At 38.8% G+C, this 19,415-nt stretch overlaps 2 protein-coding genes across 2 annotated transcripts in view; both read left to right on the forward strand.

Moving 5' to 3' along the window:
* LOC107660757 (phosphatidylinositol-4-phosphate 3-kinase, catalytic subunit type 2 beta) overlaps nucleotides 1-7,306 on the forward strand; it is a 45,212-nt gene extending 37,906 nt beyond the window's left edge. Inside the window, exons 20-33 of the mRNA XM_016450174.1 lie at nucleotides 1,220-1,327; nucleotides 1,430-1,522; nucleotides 1,629-1,758; nucleotides 1,939-2,075; nucleotides 2,430-2,599; nucleotides 2,813-2,969; nucleotides 3,149-3,258; nucleotides 3,519-3,720; nucleotides 3,805-3,929; nucleotides 4,619-4,736; nucleotides 5,958-6,054; nucleotides 6,608-6,714; nucleotides 6,808-6,936; nucleotides 7,151-7,306. Coding sequence (XP_016305660.1) covers nucleotides 1,220-1,327; nucleotides 1,430-1,522; nucleotides 1,629-1,758; nucleotides 1,939-2,075; nucleotides 2,430-2,599; nucleotides 2,813-2,969; nucleotides 3,149-3,258; nucleotides 3,519-3,720; nucleotides 3,805-3,929; nucleotides 4,619-4,736; nucleotides 5,958-6,054; nucleotides 6,608-6,714; nucleotides 6,808-6,936; nucleotides 7,151-7,306 — 1,839 coding nt within the window. The remainder of the gene's footprint in view (nucleotides 1-1,219; nucleotides 1,328-1,429; nucleotides 1,523-1,628; nucleotides 1,759-1,938; nucleotides 2,076-2,429; nucleotides 2,600-2,812; nucleotides 2,970-3,148; nucleotides 3,259-3,518; nucleotides 3,721-3,804; nucleotides 3,930-4,618; nucleotides 4,737-5,957; nucleotides 6,055-6,607; nucleotides 6,715-6,807; nucleotides 6,937-7,150) is intronic.
* Nucleotides 7,307-11,095: 3,789 nt separating this feature from the next.
* LOC107660754 (protein phosphatase 1 regulatory subunit 15B-like) lies at nucleotides 11,096-17,721 on the forward strand. Its single transcript, XM_016450163.1, has 2 exons — nucleotides 11,096-13,906; nucleotides 16,359-17,721. Exons 1-2 carry the CDS (start codon nucleotides 12,128-12,130, stop codon nucleotides 16,548-16,550), a joined length of 1,971 nt encoding a protein of 656 aa, XP_016305649.1. The 5' UTR covers nucleotides 11,096-12,127; the 3' UTR covers nucleotides 16,551-17,721.
* The last annotated feature ends 1,694 nt before the right edge of the window (nucleotides 17,722-19,415 follow it).

Here is a 19,415-nt window from a genome sequence, read left to right on the forward strand (position 1 = left end):
GCAGTGAAAAGGAATAAACCTCCACAAATTGGCGACATGTTTTCTAAAAGTTTAAACTATTTTAACTTTGCATGGCTACATCTCTTGTGTGAGACGCGAATGCAGCAGTCATATTTGTCCGTCAAAATGCACTGAATATGCATCTGTGTGAATGGCTTGGTTTCGGTTTTCACCTAATCAAGATCTTCTCCGCATTTGAGCTTCTATATTTCTCTAATATTTTGAATGCATAACACAGCAGCGGCACATCTCGTGGGCTAGACTAACAAATCATTAAAATGCAACAACGTCACTTACATCATCACCGCATCTCGTGCACCACTGATGACGCTCCCTGACGCACTCCTAACATTCAAATGCAAATGTTTATTTTAAATTCGACTAATATTCATTCTTTTATTCACAATCTCCTCATCACAGGCAGGCACAGCACTCAATTCAGCATGTTCGTGTTTGTGTGTGCTGTCTGCGTCACTCATAGCACGTGCCTATATCGTGCACTATATTGAACATTTTTTTATATCGTTATCGAAGAAGGTGTACCGTCGATAAATATCGATACCGTTTTATCGCCCAGGCCTAGTTTTGAATTAGCTTTTACTTATATAATTTTTCCCTTTTTCATTTTAGTTTGTCATTTATGGAAGCCCGTTTCCGCCGCTGAATAAATATTAAAAAAAGGTAATTGTGACTTTTAATCTTACAATTGTGAGTCTCAATTCTGTGAAAAAAAAGGCAATTGTGAGATATAAACTCGCAATTGCGAGGAAAAAAATTCAGAATTGTGAATTTTTTATTCAATGGCAGAAACAGGCCTCCATAGTAATTTAATGGCCTTTTTTTTCTTTCTTCCAGATTTACATTTTTTCTGTTTTAGCTTTTAGTTTAATTCAAGTGAACGTTGCAAAAGTTGACAATCATAGAGCCTCCCCTTAATATTGGATCACAAGTGGTCACATGATCGCAGGATCATGCATGTGGTATTAACATGTCTCCCATGATCATGTGACTAGTTTAAATTAACAATTTAACAATTAATTTAACAATTATTACCTACAAAAAAAATTTGCTAAAAAGAGCCAGTTTCTAAATTTCTCATTTGGTTGATGGCCGTAATGCTCGAACTATTTTTAGCTTGAAAGAACAGGTCTGTGCCAAAGACTCTCCAGACTGTCCGGTCAGCACATTAATCGTGGTTTGTCTTTGGTCTGGTGTTCAGGCTATTCTCCGGGAGGGGCTGGAGGAGGTCAAACAATTCTTCTCTATAAACAGTAGTTGTCGACTTCCCTTGAACCCGGGCCTGTTCGTCAAGGGCATCAACATACAGGTACAGGTTGTGTCTTTTATATATCATGCATGTGGAGGTCATTGTATTGTTCTTGCTGACACATCAAAACCAAAACACATCTCTCATTCTCTCTTCATGTAGTCTTGCTCCTACTTCAACTCAAATGCAGTGCCCCTCAAGCTGTCATTCCAGAACCAGGATCCTCTGGGAGACAACGTCAATGTCATCTTTAAGGTACCGCCTTCTCATGTCTGTGTGCATTATGGATCAGTGGTTCTGCATTGAAACAGTTTTTCAGATGTTGTCTTGGTCGTTTATGCTCATGTGTTTTCTCGCTCAGTCTGGAGATGACCTGAGGCAGGACATGCTGACGCTGCAGATCATTCGGATCATGAATAAGATCTGGATCCAGGAGGGACTTGATATGAGGATGGTCATCTTCCGCTGCTTCTCTACTGGACGAGGCAGAGGTAAACACCCATCCTCCAAAGTCAGAACTTCTGTTAACTACAGTATTTACCATCCCAGAATTCATTTTTTGGGTCATTTCCTACCTTATATGTATATACCCCACATTATAGATAATATCTAAACTGTGATATAATTGTACACAATGTGATTTTCTAAGGATCTTTTTTGCCCTTGTCTAGGCATGGTAGAGATGATTCCCAATGCAGAAACCCTGAGGAAGATCCAGGTTGAGCATGGAGTGACTGGTTCTTTCAAAGACCGGCCTTTGGCAGATTGGCTGCAGAAACACAACCCCACTGAGGATGAGTATGAAAAGGTACAGCTGTGCTCTGTAGTAGCATCATACTACATTTGCATTTGCTAAACCAATATATATGTACAGGTGCATCTCAATAAATTAGAATGTCGTGGAAAAGTTCATTTATTTCAGTAATTCAACTAAAATTGTGAAACTCATGTATTAAATAAATTCAGTAACTGTCTTTTGCTGTGACATGTAAAAATAATCCATGGCTGCTTAAGTTGCACTGGATTGCATCATGTTTATTTTGCATGTCCTAATAATATGAAAATGTGTTTTCAGATTTGGTGGTTAATACCTTTGCTGCCTCAAAGTGGTTAGTTATAAACTAATTCTGTTGATTTGATGTTTTGTTTTGCTTTTTCACAGGCGGTGGAAAACTTCATCTATTCGTGTGCTGGTTGTTGTGTGGCCACATACATTCTAGGAATCTGCGACCGCCACAATGACAACATCATGCTGAAGACCAGCGGACACATGTTTCACATTGACTTCGGCAAGTTCCTGGGGCATGCACAGATGTTTGGCAACATCAAACGGTAGGTACACAAAAAGTTTCCTCTGCCCCAGATTTTGATCACTGCAACTATTGTCTCTCGGAACAATGTAGACAACCCACAACAACCTCTGTTACATATTGTTTGTCCACAAAGGAACAGAGGAATGTTTTTGAGCTAAACCAGATCTGAGCTGTAGATAGGAAATGTTATCACAGATTTAAATCCACCCTTCTTTTTAATTTTTTTTTACAGGGACCGAGCTCCTTTTGTGTTTACGTCTGACATGGCGTATGTCATCAATGGAGGTGACAAGCCATCCAGCCGTTTCCATGATTTTGTGGACTTGTGTTGTGAAGCCTACAATCTGATTAGGAAACATGCACATCTTTTTCTCAACCTGCTTGGGCTGGTGAGTTCCCAGATAACACCAGACCTTCTCTTAGTTTGTACTTTTTGGATGTATCTACAGAGTTGAGGTTAAGTAATGTTTCCTGGCTTGCTTTATTGTTTGCCTGTTATTTGAATGCTTATTTGAATTGCATTGTGTTCTTCTGCTCTAACATTGTAACCCTGTGTGTTTGTGTGCAGATGCTCTCCAGTGGGATACCAGAGTTGTCTGATGTGGATGATCTGAAATATGTTTATGATGCTCTGAGGCCACATGAATCAGAAGCAGATGCCACCATGCACTTCACCAGGTGAGAACTTGGAGACTTTGTTCCCTTTGCTCTTGATGTCTGTAGATTTAGTGAAATAGTAGAGTTGTGCCCTTGGTGCCAATAAACAAGCACCTAAAAACCAGCAGGAACACTTTAGCAATTACCTTGCAACCACTAAGAACATCCTAGCAATTGCCTAATAACCAAGTCTGCACCCCTTAGCGACCACTTATGTTATTGCCATTGTCCTTTGAATCCATCTGTCTTCTGGCCTTCGTCTAATTCTTATCCCGTTCTAGGCTAATCGAGTCCAGTCTCGGCAGTGTGGCTACTAAGCTCAATTTCTTCATCCATAACCTGGCCCAAATGAAATTTGCATCTTCTGAGGAGCGTCCTGTTCTGTCATTTGCTCCCCGTGTCTACACTCTAAAGAGTGATGGTGTCATTCGCAGCCTATTTGTTTGCAGACACATCAAAACCTATACTCCAAGCAAAGGCTATGTAAGTCGACTGCATTAAAAGTGCATTTTAGCCCAAATCCAATTAAATGCATCTCAATTTTAATATATTTTCCCCTTCATGCAGTCTTATGTTGTGAAAGTGGAGCGGGAAGGTCAACAGGGGTCAACTTTAGTCCAGAGGACATTTGAGGAGTTCCATGAACTTCATAGTAAACTGCAGCTCATCTTCCCTTCATCAAAACTACCCAGGTACAATGTTAAAACCTGACAGAAATATGAATTATGAAATCAAAAGCTCACGGAACACACATCATACACCCAAAAATGAAAATGGTCATTTACTCACCCTCAAGTTGTTCCAAATCTGTATGACTTTCTTTCTTCTGTTGAACGTAAAGCAAGATATTTTGAAGAATGTGGGTAGCCAAACAGTTGCTGTTCCCCATTGACTTTCATAGCATGGACCAAAAAAAAAAAATTATTTGGAAGTCAATGAGAGCGGAAACTGTTTGGTTACCCATATTCTTCAAGATATCTTATTTTGTGTTCAACAGAAGAAATAAATTCATACAGGTTTGGAACAGCTTGAGCGTGATGTCAGAATTTTCATTTTGGGGTGAACTATCCCTTTAAATGATTTAAAATCTTTATTGGAAACTACTGCAGGTTTCTGTTATCAGTGGGTATATTTAGTCTGAAATCAGTAAAAGATAAGTAATGAAAGCTGGTCATTGTACATTTCTTCTCAGTACTGTTCATTTCAGTGTATTAAGCAACGTAATGTTCAACCAGCCAGTTATTGTAAAATAAACCCCTACAGGACCCTGATCACTCCTTCAGGATGTATTTTGTAGTAATGGCTGAGTGGCAATATATAAGCCACATGTACACATGTTTGTTTGTAATTACACACCCCTCTCGATGTAATGTTCCCACAGCTTCTCCAGCCGCTTTGTGATTGGTCGGTCTCGAGGAGAGGCCCTTGCAGACAGTAGGAAAGAGGAGCTAAATGGATATGTTTGGCATTTGATCCATGCTGCTCAAGAGGTGGCACAGGTAACCTTTGACCCCGCATTAGTTTTTATACTTTATAATTCTTCCTCTCATAATCCATGTACACTACAGCTCAAACGTTTGGGGTTGGTACAGTTGAAAGGTCTTTTTCGTGCTCACCAAGGTTGCATTTATTTGACAAAAAATACAGTAAAAACCGTAATCTTTAATACCTTTTTATTTATTTTTAATATATTTTAAAATGTAATTTACTCCTTTTGATGGCAAAGTTGAATTTTTTTCTGCAGCCATTACTCCAGTCTTCAGTGTCACGTGATCCTTCAGAAAACATTCTAATCTAAAAATCTTACTGATCCCAAACTTTACAACAGTAGTGCAGTTGAAAATGAAAGTTAACTTTTATAATGTGAAATGCAAGCTTATTTCCGTAACCACACCACCGTTATTTTATTTTTTGAATAATTATAATAGTCAATAAAATGTGTACAGCTTACAGTAATTAAAGGGTTAGTTCACCCAAAAATGAAAATTCTGTCATTAATTACTCACCCTCATGTCGTTTCAAACCCGTAAGACCTTCGTTCATCTTCGGAACACAAATTAAGATATTTTTGATGAAATCTGAGAGCTGTCTGACCCTCCCATAGACAGCAATGCAACTGAAATGTTCGCAAGTCCAGAAACGTAGCAAGGAGATCGGTAAAATAATCCATGTGACATCAGGGGTTCAACCGTAATTTTACGAAGCTACGAGAATACTTTTTGTGTGCAAAAGAAAAAAAAAAACGACTTTATTCAACAATTTGTCTCCTCCGCATCACCCTGGTGCCATTTTGGAGAATATCAGCTGGACGTAAACAACGTATGCTGTTCTGTGTCAGCTGCGTCACGCCGGATCTGTTTCCTACGTTGTTGTGATTTGATATGAACGAAAACAGCGTATCCATGTGACGCAGCTGACACAGAACTATCCCTTTAATGTGAGTGGTTTCAGTTTGCCTGGCATGTTTCTTGGAAACTGTCTGTGTTCTGTGAAAACAGACACATGTTGTCTGTAAACAGTCCACCCACAGGCCTATATCAGTACTGAGGCAGGACTGGCACTACCAGCTGCCAAACCATGAACGCTTTCACGTTTTCTGTTTTGTGCTGTACATCTTAAGAATGCAACCAGATCGCATGGCATCCATACTATTACTGTGACTGTACACCTGCTTATTTTAGTGCCTGTTTATGAGTTAATGTTACCCTCTCCTCTTTCAGTGTGATCTGATCTACACATTCTTTCACCCTCTACCAAGAGACGAGCGAGCAGGAAGTGTAGGAACTGTTGTTAATGCACTCCATAACAAACCGGCAGGTATGCTTCATTTCCTTATTTGTCTTAGACACACCCACATACACTTCTTATGAATCACTCTACTTACACATGCTTTTGTATGTGATGGATTCAAAGGTCATGCAGTTCAGCCTGCCATCACATCATCAAGAGTTAGTGTAAAGAAATTGTCTATGGGCCAATCAGCTGCAGTAAATGTGACCTTGTCTGTGACTAAGTGACAAACCCAGTACTTGGTCAGAGTCTTATCTTTAACTACTAGTGTAATAAGCCTGCAGGGGTTTTATAACTGGGGTCCAAAAACAAATAGTGTACAAAACTAATCCATATTTCACTCACTGAGAGTTTATCACAACTAGTTAAATATTAAGTCATCATGAGTAAAAGCTGCTTTGTGGCAGCTGCTGCCTCTGTCACAGGTCACGCTATCTGATTTGTGATAAAGGTCTCTGTTCAACAGGTTCATGTCCTGTCAGTCTGAGCTCTGGAAATCCAATTACGTTATTTACTTGATCCACCTTTAGTGTACCTTGCAAGCCTGCCCACACTAAATCCAGCTCCTCCTCTTCTCCAGATGTGTCCTGGGCTCCTGTAACCGGTACAGTTGCAGGTGAAGTGAAGCTTTCAATTCTGTACAAGAGCGACAAGCTTTTCATTATGGTGATGCACATCAGAGGCTTGGTGAGTGTCTGGCATTACTCATCATATGCATATGCTCATAATGCACATAAAAAAGTTGAGTTGGTGCTCACCAATGTGTGGACCTTTCTTCAGCAACCCTTGCAGGACGGAACAGATCCTGATCCATACGTCAAATTGTACCTCCTCCCAGACCCTCAGAAAACTAGCAAGAGGAAGACCAAGGCAGCCCGGCGAACATGCAACCCCACTTACAATGAGATGGTGAGAAAAGTCGGGCTCTGAAAGTAAAGATCTTTCAAAATCTGTCGTTTTCTCCATAGGGGAAATTATTATTATTTTTTTTGTCATTCACAATGCTTCATGGGATTGTAGTTTTATCCCTTATTAGAGCAGTTTTTTTTTCTTTTGCTTCAAATGAAAGTTGGTTGGTTTGGTGAATGGCTTTTAAAAAAACTCTTTAAACAAAGACTTTCAGCAAAGAACCATTCACCTGCGGGTACTGAGTGAGGGTGCATTCTGGGAGAATACCCTGCTGGGTGAAACCATTATTCAACTGAAAGACCTCACCCCGGGCCATCGCTGGGTTGGCTGGCACCAGCTTGGCACTAGAGGCTCTGACATAAACCGCTAACACTTGTGTGGATGCCCACTGGAAGTGAAGCATTTCACATGAGTCCTTCAGTGTGTTTGTGTCTGTCTTTGCTTATGGGTCGGGAGTTGGAAATGCCCAGCTGCTCAGAAGGCTGTTTCCCCCAGTGGGGGTTTGTGTTTGTTGATTCTCCTACCCAGGAGACGTGTAGAGTCAGTGATGGAGTGTCATCACTTGATACTGTTCTAGTGGGGTACTGTGCACCATGTGGACCAGACCTTGGATTTATGAAAGCGGTTCTTGGTGACACTATGGGACAAAAACCATTTGGTGACACAAGGATTGGCAGAAAGAATATTTAAAGATGAAATGACTTCCATACGCCATATTTTTGGGGGGATTTCTGGAAAATTGCAGTCCATGAAACTTTTAAGCCCCATTTTATCTTCTTGAGAATGCTCATGGAAATGTAAGTTATTTTCTTTTTAAGATGTTTCTCTATTGCGGCTCAATTTTGAGCCATGTTGTGTCTTGTGACATTAGTTTTGTCTCTTTGTATCAGATTTTGCAGACATTTACCTAGGAATTATAGTGAGGACCGCTTTTGTACTGTAAAGTTGGGTAATTTCACATTGCCTGTGGCATTTACCTGATCATGAAAAAGGAATGAACACTTGATAGTCTTTGGCTTGAAATTGTGGAATTAACTTGCTCCATATAACCACTGCAGGAAGTGGCACAAACAGTACAGAGTGAATGTAGATTTTTGATCATGTAAAGTAGGTGGGTTCATAAAAAAAAAAGGAATTGCATGTACAGTATATTGAACAAAGGAGACAAACCAGGAATATGAATTTCTTTGCATAAACCTCTACGATTTGTTTCTTTCCAAAATGATGGGGCACAACTTTATATGCAGAATAGGCTTTTGAAGGGACTTGACTTCAGGGTCAATAATTTTGCCTTGTTGATATAAGCATAACCTACACAAGGAAATTTCTGTTTGGAAATAGCTGTTTTGCATGCCGTGATATTTGCTACTGGATGAATATTGCATTTTTGCATTTGTTTGTCAAGTACATTGACCTCACATTTTTCCAAGTTTTATTGGTAAATTTTTGTGTGTGTGTCAAAGGGGGAGTGAAATGAAAGCTTTAGACTGTAGTTAGGTCAATTTCCATTCCACATTTGTATGTAAAACTGCATGTTAATTAAATGCTAAATATACCACAGGAGGTTTTTTTTTCTTCCCAACTTATGCTTAAAGATATTGCATTTGGATTTGCTTTACTTTGCACTCAGTTTAATTTTGAGAACAACCTTATAGCTCAGAAAAGTTTAGAAGGGAAATTAAGTAATTGGAAATTTCATTAAAGGGGTCATCGGATGCAAAATTCACTTTTCAAGTTGTTTGAACATAAATGTATGTTGGAAGTGTGTGTACACATCCATCCTATAATTATAAAAATCCATCCAGTGTTTTTTTTTTTTTATCACTATTTTAAAATCCCCTTTCTCAAACCAGGCTGTTCTGAGATTCCTGTCAGAATGACTTAGTTCTGTACAGGCCCCTCCCACGATAGTTGATTATGCGCCACTCCCGATCAGCCTAAATGCATCTATGTTCGCTGGAATCATTCGTGATCCAGCCTCATCTGCAGAAGAAGTGAGTATAAGGTTTTTTTTTTATGAATCTTTGCAAATCACCTTTCCTAATAATGCGCTAATTAGCAAGTTTCACGATGAATGCGGCTAAAGTAAACAGTCTTTCTGAGAGCAGCTCGGAAGAGAGGGGCGGGGCCAGCAGAGCTCATTAACATTTAAAGCAACATGGACTATAATGGCTTGATAAAAACAGAGCTGATTTTGACAGGTTTAAAAAGGTGTTTTTTACACTAACATTGAGAAATTTTAACCAAAGTATGTTATAGACTTTTAATTAAGACCCTAAAGAATCATATCAACTTGTGCAAAATGAGCATCCGATGACCCCTTTAAATGATATTTGATCTTATTTGCATAAAATTGTCTAATTTAACCAAGTGGCATTGATGTTTGTGTGTTACAAAAATAACCTACAAGCCAAAAGTGCAACCCTGTATGTCGAGGTGCTCTAACAATCCAGTAGCCTTAAGCAAACTTAGGTATGATCATCCAGGTCAAAGCAGTCCCTGTTCTGTAGCTTTTTCTAATCAAACAAACCAGCTCCATTTCAGATATGAAATACATTTTCTAAAGCATTGAACTTTCTTTCTTTCAAATGACAAATGGTTGTGTATGGGTTTTTTTCCCCTCCAAAGGGCACTATTGTGTGATGTTTAACCTAATGGGAAATGATTGTATGATTGCATGCCAACCCATAATGCAAAACTGAGTGTTTTAGAAAAAAAAATGTTTTGTGTATGCAGAAGAGTTTGGATTTAAAGGTATAGTACTTTTATACCATCTGTGACCCTTATTTTAATAAATAAAGAGGATGTGAGTAAAATCAATAGGGTTGGCATACTGTAAATGCTGAGAATATAATTTTGATGTGACTTATGGATTATAAATGGGCTTTATCCATTTTATTCATTTCTAGACCGAAGGTTTAATGCATTTCTTCTGATTTCAAACCATGTTTTTAAACTTTATTTGCACTTAATAAATGCACAGGGAAACTGACTTGATGATGTGAGTTTTTTTTTACCTTGGCTACCAGTTTTCCTTTATTGGATCACATAAACCTCTACAAAGATGGTGCAATGATCGGTGCCAAATGATGAAACTTGTGCAAAACACTAGTCCTGTATAGATGTACATTCACACTGCTTCCATTTTTTTAGATGTATTTATTTGTAAATCTCAGTTGTTCATGACTGACCACAACAATCTGCTTTACTGAGACACCATTGACTTTATCCCATATACTGTTTTGGCGGTCGGTCATCACACTGAAGTAAGAATTACATTAGACTGGGGTTGATCATAAAAGCTTTAGTTGGCTGTCTGAACAGTCCATGTTCTTCCACATTACTCATTGTTCTGATACTCCTCTAGAGAATTATGATGACATAAATGTCTCATTCATCCATGTTAATGTATCAAATTAAAACATTCCACTGAGAGCAAGTTTAATTAGGACAACCCGGGAATAAAATTCAGCTCTTTTTTCACGTAAAATTGATAGGAAAACTAGAGTAAATAGAGTACAGATCTATTAATTAGATCAGAGTCAGGCATTTGTTTTGTTTTTCTTTCGCTCCATGGCTCCTCAGAGAAGGGTTTCTAATGGAAGCTTTATTTCCACCATGAAATTCAAATTACATAAATTTGCAATTCTGAAAAAGAAATCTACATATTGTATCTCGCAAATTGCAATTAGAAATGTGAGAAAAGAAAGTCCAGATTGTGGGATATAAACTCAGAATTGTGAAAAAAGGCAGAATTTTGAGATAAACTGTTGCAGTTATATGCTTCTTTCTCTTACCAGAGAGCAGGAAGCAAAGACAACTCTTGCTCTTGTAATATTGCTTTAATAAAGACTGGCTTATGTGTCCGGGTATTGATATTTAGTGAAAACCACAACTGAAATGGAGGGGGAAAAATGCTTTTTCAAATAGAATGCACAGTCAATTCCTCATGAAGCATTAAGACTGTGCCTGAGGAATTCTGCACAGACAGTTTCTCCAAATAAGGCTTTGCACCAAGGCACAAATGGATCTGCCAAATACTTGCTGAAAGTCTTGCTGGACTTAGCAAAGATTAGTCAAAACGAATAGAAGAAAGCTCAAACAGAGCGTTACATTAAAGATTTAGAAAATCCTGAGGGATTTATGTATGTATTGCCTGGACATTGCGTGACAAGCACAAAACATCTTGTATAACACATGCATCAAAGTACCACGTGAGATCGGAATTTTACCACGGTCCCTTACAGAGCGCGAGCGCTACTGAAATTTAGAGACGCTCCCTTACAGCTTTTCTGATGAAATCTCTCCGTCTCCGTCCGCTTTAGCTCCGCGGCTAGCGAGGGAAACGGCGACGTCAACGAGTCTGGATACCAAGTATTTCTATTTAAAACGAATTAAAAGTGAAACCGCTTTTTTCCCTAAATCTAAGGAGACAGATTTGAATCGATTTTGATGATACAGCCGTTTTTTCTCCAACTTACAGTATTTTCTTCCGAAAAACGCGGCAGCTGGGCTCGATTGAGGTGACTAACGTTAGACTAACAGTTGAAGAACCGACGCTCGCTTCCCTTCAGACGTCAAAATGGCCTTTTTTTCAAGCTTTAATTTGGAGTATACCAGCCTATCTCACTCTTACACCGCCTCAAAATGCCTTTCCTTTCCTTCTGCTGTTTCTACAATCCCTTCAAACAGAAATAAGTGGTGTTGTTTTCCTCAGGACAGCACAGTTGGCGTTAACACTGCGGTCAATATGGACGCTGAAGCTATTTGCGCGAGCCGGGTCCGACTCAACGCAGCCTAAACGACATGGACAATTTCATTTTCCCCGGAGAATATTTATCTGTACTCATGGATGGTATGAAGGGCTGAAAGGAATGAGAAACGGAGCGTTTTACGTTTTTTGTAGCTAACATTTAGCCATACATTAAGCTTGGTAACGTTACTAGCTGCGTTAGCCAGCTAAGCCTTATAAGGCCATGTTTAGGTTGTAATAAAAACTGTTCTGTATATTAGTGACATTCAGAGATTTAAATCTAACATTCTAAACTCGAGCACTTTTATGCAAATGAAGTCTAAACAGTGTTTAACGTGCAGCCGCTTATAAAGGAAGTAACTAGTTAATAGCTTATTCTGTTTTTTTTGTTCAGTTTATGTAACGTTAGTTCAACACATTTCATATTTTTTCAGAAGTATGAGCACACATGGACACTTTTCTCAAGGGGACACGCAGTCCCGCGCTGACAGCTCGTGGATAAACGTGTTCTCTGTAGTTTCCAGGCCTGCGTGGTCTCTCCTGCAGAGGTATTTCCCCGCAAGAACGCAAACAGCATTTGAAATGAAGTCAAATCTAGATATTGGGAACTCTCTGACCCCTCTGAATGTTGCATATCTCCAGTGCCAGCATGAAAACCCGTCGGGCGCGTCCTCCAGAGACCCGGGGACTCCTTCCTGGTTCACGCACGATTCGTTGAGTGAGCTAGGAATTCAGAGCGCTTCCCAGAAAGATTTCAGTCTTCAAAAGCAAGCGTCGACTGGATACCTCGGAACGGCGAGAAACTTAATCAGCCAGGTGTTGCAGAACGCGCTGGAAAAAAGGCGCGCGGGCGGTGAGCGCGCCAAACCGGAAAGCGGATGCGATTTGTGCCCGGATACGCTGTCCGTGCGAAGCACTAACAGCTGGTGGTGGGGTGGATTTTGGGATGCCGACGACAGACCTCCAAACTGGCTGCTAAACGTAGCACAGAGCAGAAAAGAGACTGATACGAGCTGGCAGCATTGTGGAGAACATCACAGTATCGGCTATTGTCAAAGCCGCTCGCGGGCGGCCGTTGCCGTGACGACCGAATTGTGTGTCTGTAGCGATGATGTGCGATCAATGCACAACGAAAGCGCTGGACCCTTGTGCTCCAAAGAGCTGACCCACACTGCAAGCCTGTCCAAACCAGAATCCCTCCCAAACTCCTACAAGCTTCCACTAGATGTTGAGCAGCAACTGCTAGTTTGTAGTAGAGCCTACAATGAGGTGGCAGTTCTGACTCCAGATCAAGATAATGGCTACTCCAGCTTGGAGGAAGAACACTCAAATAGTAAGCTTCACATGAATCTGCTTTCCAAGGAACAGGAGGTGTCAGAAACAGCCAGCCCTGTTGCCTCCGAGGAGGGCTCATCTCATACTAACACTGGAGGGAGCGAGTTTCATAGTGAACCTGTCAATTGTGAGGAAGAAATTAAGGAAAGAGAGGAAGAGTACTCTGAAAAGAAAGCAGAAACTGTTCCAGCTGCTGAAAATGTGCCCTTTTTGGCCGCTTCTCAATGTCAAAACAAGGTCATCGCCTACATCATGGGCAGCCCTTGCAGTGGCGGATCCGAGTCAGAGGATGATGGCGATTGGGACAGTAATGACGATGATGGCTTTGACAGTGAAGGCTCATCCCACTTCTCAGATTCTGAGGACCTAGATGGCAGCGATGATGAATCCGAGGAAGATTCGGATGGAGAGGAGGCCGACTCTGAGACCGAGAGGCTGTGGAATTCTCTGTGCCAAAACGGGGATCCTTATAACCCGAGGAACTTCACAGCTCCCATAAGGACTGCCGCCAAGCCAAGCCCTGTGACTACAGACTCTTTGGTCTCAGAGTCTCCGCCAGCGCATATGTCCTCCCTGCTTTCGCCTCCTCCATCGTCGCCCTCACTCTCAGAGAATGAGTCCAGTGAAGATGCCTGTGAGATGGATGAGGAGGAGAATCGGAGATTGTGGAATTCTTTTAGCTGCTCAGCAGATCCCTACAGCCCCCTCAACTTCCAGGCTCCCATACAGACTCGAAAACCCCCCAAAGGGTGCCGGAAAGAGAAAGCGCCTGGAACGCCACGCTACAAGAGAGAGGAGGCTGAGGAGAGGCTGGACAGTGGATTCTCAGAGATTTCCCCTGTGCCATGCTCAAGCAGTGTCACGGCCATTCAGCTGAAGAAGGTTTGTATAAAATTGACCTTAATTAATGCATTATCACATTCCAGTCTAAAACTACTTATATAATTATCTTTCTGGACGTTCTGTTTGCTTACATGTGACTTGTGTTTAAGAACACCTTATTATGTCTGGAATGGCAGAAGGAATCAGATGGAGACTGCTTTGATTCATGCAGTTGTTTTTAGAAATCTAGTTTTGTTGCAGTTTTGTCCACTTTAAGTTCACCAAAATGTTTAAAATCGTTGCACACGCTTAAGTCAAGTCATGGTTAAGTTCATTCTTAAGGGACCGGGCAAGCAATTTCCTTAGGAAAGTCATTTTTAAACCGCCAACATGCTCTTTTTAATATCTAACATAGTTGTTTTAGATAAGATAAGACTTTATTGACCCCTTGAAGGAAATTGAGGTGTTTGCAGCAGCGGCACAAGGGATTGAAATAATAGTAGCTATAAGAAAGTGGTAACACTTTTCAAAATAAGATTCAATTAGGTAACATGAACTAAAATATTAAAAGCACTTTTACAGCATTTATTAATCTAGGTTAATGTTGTTTTCTGCATAAACTGTTCACAATTTTGAGGTCAGTAAGACTTTTATTTAAGAAATTAATGGTTCTATTCAACAAGGTTGCATTCAATTGATAAAGTGTTAGTAAAGACATTTATAATGTTACCAAAGATATCCATGTCAAAAAAATGATGTTCTTTTGAACTTTCTACCCACCAAAGAGTCCTGAAAAAAACTTCTCATGATGTCCACAAAATATGAAGCAACTGTTTTCAACATTGGAGAAAAAAAAAAGTTTCTTGAGCACTAAATCAGCATATTAATTTAGAATGATTTCTGAAGGATCATGTGACACTGAAGACGAGTAATGGCTGCTGAAAATCAGCTTTGACATCAGGAATAAATTAGCTTAGAAAATATATTAAAATAGAAAAGTTATTTTAAAGTGCAATAATATTTCACTATTCCAAAGATATCCATGTCAAAAAAATTATGTTCTTTTGAACTTTCTACCCACCAAAGAGTCCTGAAAAAAACTTCTCATGATTTCCACAAAATATGAAGCAACTGTTTTCAACATTGGAGAAAAAAAAAAGTTTCTTGAGCACTAAATCAGCATATTAATTTAGAATGATTTCTGAAGGATCATGTGACACTGAAGACGAGTAATGGCTGCTGAAAATCAGCTTTGACATCAGGAATAAATTAGCTTAGAAAATATATTAAAATAGAAAAGTTATTTTAAAGTGCAATAATATTTCACTATTACTGTTTTTACTTTATTTTTGATCAAATAAATGCTGCCTCGGTGAACATAAGACATCTTTAAAAAAAAAAAGAACACGTTCGCAAACGTTTGAATGATACTTTACATAATTCATTTTTAACATTTCTAGTTAGTCAATATGAATTAGGCTAACAGTGAAGAATAATATATTAATACATTAACATTAATCTAGATTAATACATTTTGTAGAAATTGTTACCCGTTATTATTTCTTGACGCCTGTTGCATTAACTAATATTTATGAATTACACCTAATTATAGTGTTGCCAAGAAAGGAAACTGAACAATAGTAAAATAAGAATAGATTAAGAGAATATACAAAATAGTTTGTGCCTTTCATATATTTGGAATAATGGTTAATGGCCTTAGGTCTTCATCAGTCCAGCAATAGTGTATTTATATGGATGATAATCTTTTATTCTATGCGATGACTGGTAGCAACAGTTAATCTTCTTTCTCGCTGCCGTTCTGCCTTATTTCCATTCCTTCACAATATGGCAGTATAGGCCAGCTTGAGAAAATGATGTAAAGCCATGCAATATCATTTTCTACTTTTTTTTCTTCCTCCCCTGCATGTGATGATCTGATGCAATGGTTCCATTTGGCTGTCTCCAGGGAGACTGAGTTCATGCTCTGCCCATTACTCATTATCATTTTATAGTGTTTCATGACTCTGGCATCACACTAGTCAGAGTCATTAGATTTGGTCTGGGGTGATGGCACTCCCAACCACTCAGATCAGAGATCAGATCCACTTAGAGCAATCATATACTCAATCACACATTATATATCAACAATTTAGGGTGAATCACATGTTACTTAGCAACAGTGAAAGGGTGAGTCTTGAAAAGGGAGGAGAAATAGGAGCACTGAGTGTTAATTTCACTGTGAATCTATTGCAAAGCAAAGATGAGATTGGCTGCCATGTTAATTTGTACAGTTTATATTCTGAAGTTGACAGGGCCTTTTTGATTTAAATATAATTATTCCTTTAGTTTATTAGTTACTGTCACTCATTTGATTGCTTTTAAGAATATATAGAATGTTCATTGGTCGCTAGGTTTTAATAACGCAGAATGCATAGCCCATATAATATGTATATGTATAATATGTAATAACTTGAACAGTAGATGAAACTTAATTAAAACATTCCTTTCACAGGTGACATTTGTAGAGGAGGTCGAGGAGTTCTATGCCAGCAGCGATGAGGACCGTCATGGACCCTGGGAGGAAATCGCCAGGGACCGCTGTCGTTTTCAGCGCCGTGTTCAGGAAGTTGAAGAGACTATCAGCTACTGCCTTTCTCCAACTTTCCGTCTGGACATTTTTCAAAGACTACACAGTACTAACTAATTAAAAGCCTTGTTTGTTGTTTGACTGTAAGTGTAAACAATGAATAAGAAATAATATATATCAATAGTTTAATTCAGGGCATCAGGAGGCCCTTACATTTTCAAAGGGCTCACACAAGTCACAAATCCAAGGAACTCCATGGTTCCTGCCAGGGAAGGTCACCTCACTTGAGTCTGCTGAAATGTTTTGTGCTGAGTGTCGTGTGGATTCTAGAAATATGCATTTTGTTTTGTTTTTTCTTTGCCACAAGTCTCACTGTCCTTTCTAGTCCTTAATACGATTGTTTCATTTTAAGGAGAAAAACAAAGAGGAACTACATGTCATGTCTGTTTAATCGCAGGATTCCAACTCAAACAACTAAAAGTTTCAAAATAACTATTTTGTTTTCTTCTGAGTTTTTCTTCATGCTTATTGGAAGGTCGGTTTAACGATTTATTCGATTTGGTTTAGTGATGCACGATTAGTACACAAAAGTGCGTTAACTTGACCCCATGAAGCGACACTAAATTGATGTTCATCTTTCCCTTGGAATTGTATTAGTGCAAAAGTATTCTGGAGGGGAAATGAAGTGTTAGCTTTACAGTCCCTCACAGGTCGTCTTACAAACCCATTGTGTTGTAACCTCAAAGCCAAAGATAACATACTTTCACTCTGCAAAGGATCATTAAGCCAGGCCTCAGTATTTGATGCCACAGGGGCGTACCGGGTGAACGATTCCCCAGAGTAATCGCATTCATTACCCACATTAAACCTAGTGGTATTTTGCCGGAGCTGAGCAATGCTTTTGTCGGTGTCTGTTCCTGTGTTCGAGTGAAGATAAATGGGCGTGGGCCTTAGTGCAATGTATTTGCATGATCTTAAATGGAAAGATTCTTTTCTCTATCACCATATGTGGAAATCACTGTCTTGTAGTGGGGTTTTTCTCTGTGCTTTGAACTGTGGCAGCTGTGACAGATAGTAAAATCTTGACTATAAAGGTGAAATGCAGGGACAAAATGCATGTTTTTGATTTGAACTATAATATGCTTGATGTTGAAGCATAAAGGTAATTTGTTAACCAGTAAAATTAACAAAAGCATTTTATTTTTGTAATACATTTGACCAGTTAAGCATCTGTAATGGGATTTGTGATGAAAAAGACTAGTCCTAATTCAAATTCAATAAAAATAATGCAGGAAAATTGACTGTTGTGTACTTTAATTTTTGATAGAGTTTATGTTTTTACTTGCTCTAAACTGCATCATTGGCTTTGCATTATTTTCATGTTCTGAGGATTTTTTTCTCTCTACATATTTACAGACACTATCTATCTACGGCATAACCTATTTTCAAAGAGATAACATACAGAAAGCAAGTTGTTATGAGGAATATTTCTCTCATATCCCTTCAGTTAATCTAATTTTTTAAAGAAAACGTTTATAAAACGTAGACCAGTTGAAAATGTTGAGTGAACACTTTTCTAGCCGTCTGCTATACTGTCACTGCTTATATTCAGAAAATCATCCTAATAGTCTTACTAATATTGCAGTATATAGTAATTGTACTGTGCACAGTATAGCTTACTTTGTATAACACTATATCCCACAATGCAATGTGCTTGACATTCTATTCCCTGTGTAATACATGAACTGGAATTAATTTATATTTGACTTGAATAAGCCATTACTAATACCTCATTATTTGATCAGTCTGCCACATGTTAAGACCTTTTATACAAAACTGGATTAAAAATTCAAATTTTGAATTTTGTGCATCCACAATTTTGTGCATTTTGTGCATGTATGCTTTTCTGTTAAAAGCATACATATGTTGTGAAATAATTCTAGTATGGTATGCTAGTGTAGTATGCTAGTATTCCAATCACAGCACTGAGGCCTGGTCAGGTTGTGGATTGTGCTGTACTTGATAATGTTGTCCTGCCACCTGAAGACGCCACAGTTTCATCTTTGACAACTGATTGCGGTTCCTCGGTTGAACAGCATGGTGTGATTTCATCTCAGTCTGTAAGGACTGTCTCAAGATAAGTCATCCATAAGCTCTTTTTTTAACCTGCATAAATGTTCTGCTTTTCCTATGTGTGATATTTCTTGTTCCGTTGCATTTACTATTTTTGGTCTTTCGGTGACCACGTGTTGATAAAGTAAAGGAAATATAGTTATATTTAGTTTTTAGGTTAGTTACATTTAGATTGTTTAGTTACATGTAGGCATGTATTGATTCAATCATGGTGTGTATCCAGTGGAAAAATACTGTAAATGACCGACCAATATGGATAAACCACACTAAAGTATCCTCGGCGTTTTTTATTTTATTTTTTATTATTATTATTGATAAGACGACTTGTAATACATACAGGAACATTTAAAAAAAAAACTGAAAGTGACATAATAATCAAAATATTTGATAGAAGCATCTAAGTTTAAATGTATCTGTTCTATTAATCTATTTAAACGGACCAAGCAGGCTTGTTCAAACAGGAGCTTTTTTCCCAATTCATTTTAAGAACAGCGATCCGTAAAGTTAGTATACATTTTGTACTTGTTTATATTTTATAGTGATATGCATTTTTCCTTGACTGTTTTAGTAACTGTTTTAGTCCTTTAGAGAGAAGGACAGGAAAGTATGCACCTCCCTTGTTTTGAATAAATCAATATCAAGGGAGATGAGAAATATTTTTATTTTCACTTTTGATTTCTTTAACAGTCAGTAGAGGGCGCTGTGTATATTATGTCAGTAGGAAGCGCAGTATACCGTTCGTAACTAGAGGGCGCAGTTTAGAATCTGAAAGATTTGTGCATAGAAAACACCGTGTACAGCTTGTCACTAGAGGGCGCTGCATACCATTTTTGAAGGCCTACAAACCCC

The sequence above is a fragment of the Sinocyclocheilus anshuiensis genome, unplaced genomic scaffold (assembly GCF_001515605.1).
Source record: "Sinocyclocheilus anshuiensis isolate Anshui unplaced genomic scaffold, SAMN03320099.WGS_v1.1 scaffold2357, whole genome shotgun sequence".
Taxonomy (NCBI): Eukaryota; Metazoa; Chordata; class Actinopteri; order Cypriniformes; family Cyprinidae; genus Sinocyclocheilus; species Sinocyclocheilus anshuiensis.

Excerpts from the sequence above, each read along its gene's own strand:
- LOC107660754 (XM_016450163.1), top strand. The coding sequence starts at position 12,128 with ATGAGCACACATGGACACTTTTCTCAAGGGGACACGCAGTCCCGCGCT. Across the intron at positions 13,907-16,358 it reads CGGCCATTCAGCTGAAGAAG|GTGACATTTGTAGAGGAGGT; the intron begins GTTTGTATAAAA and ends TTCCTTTCACAG.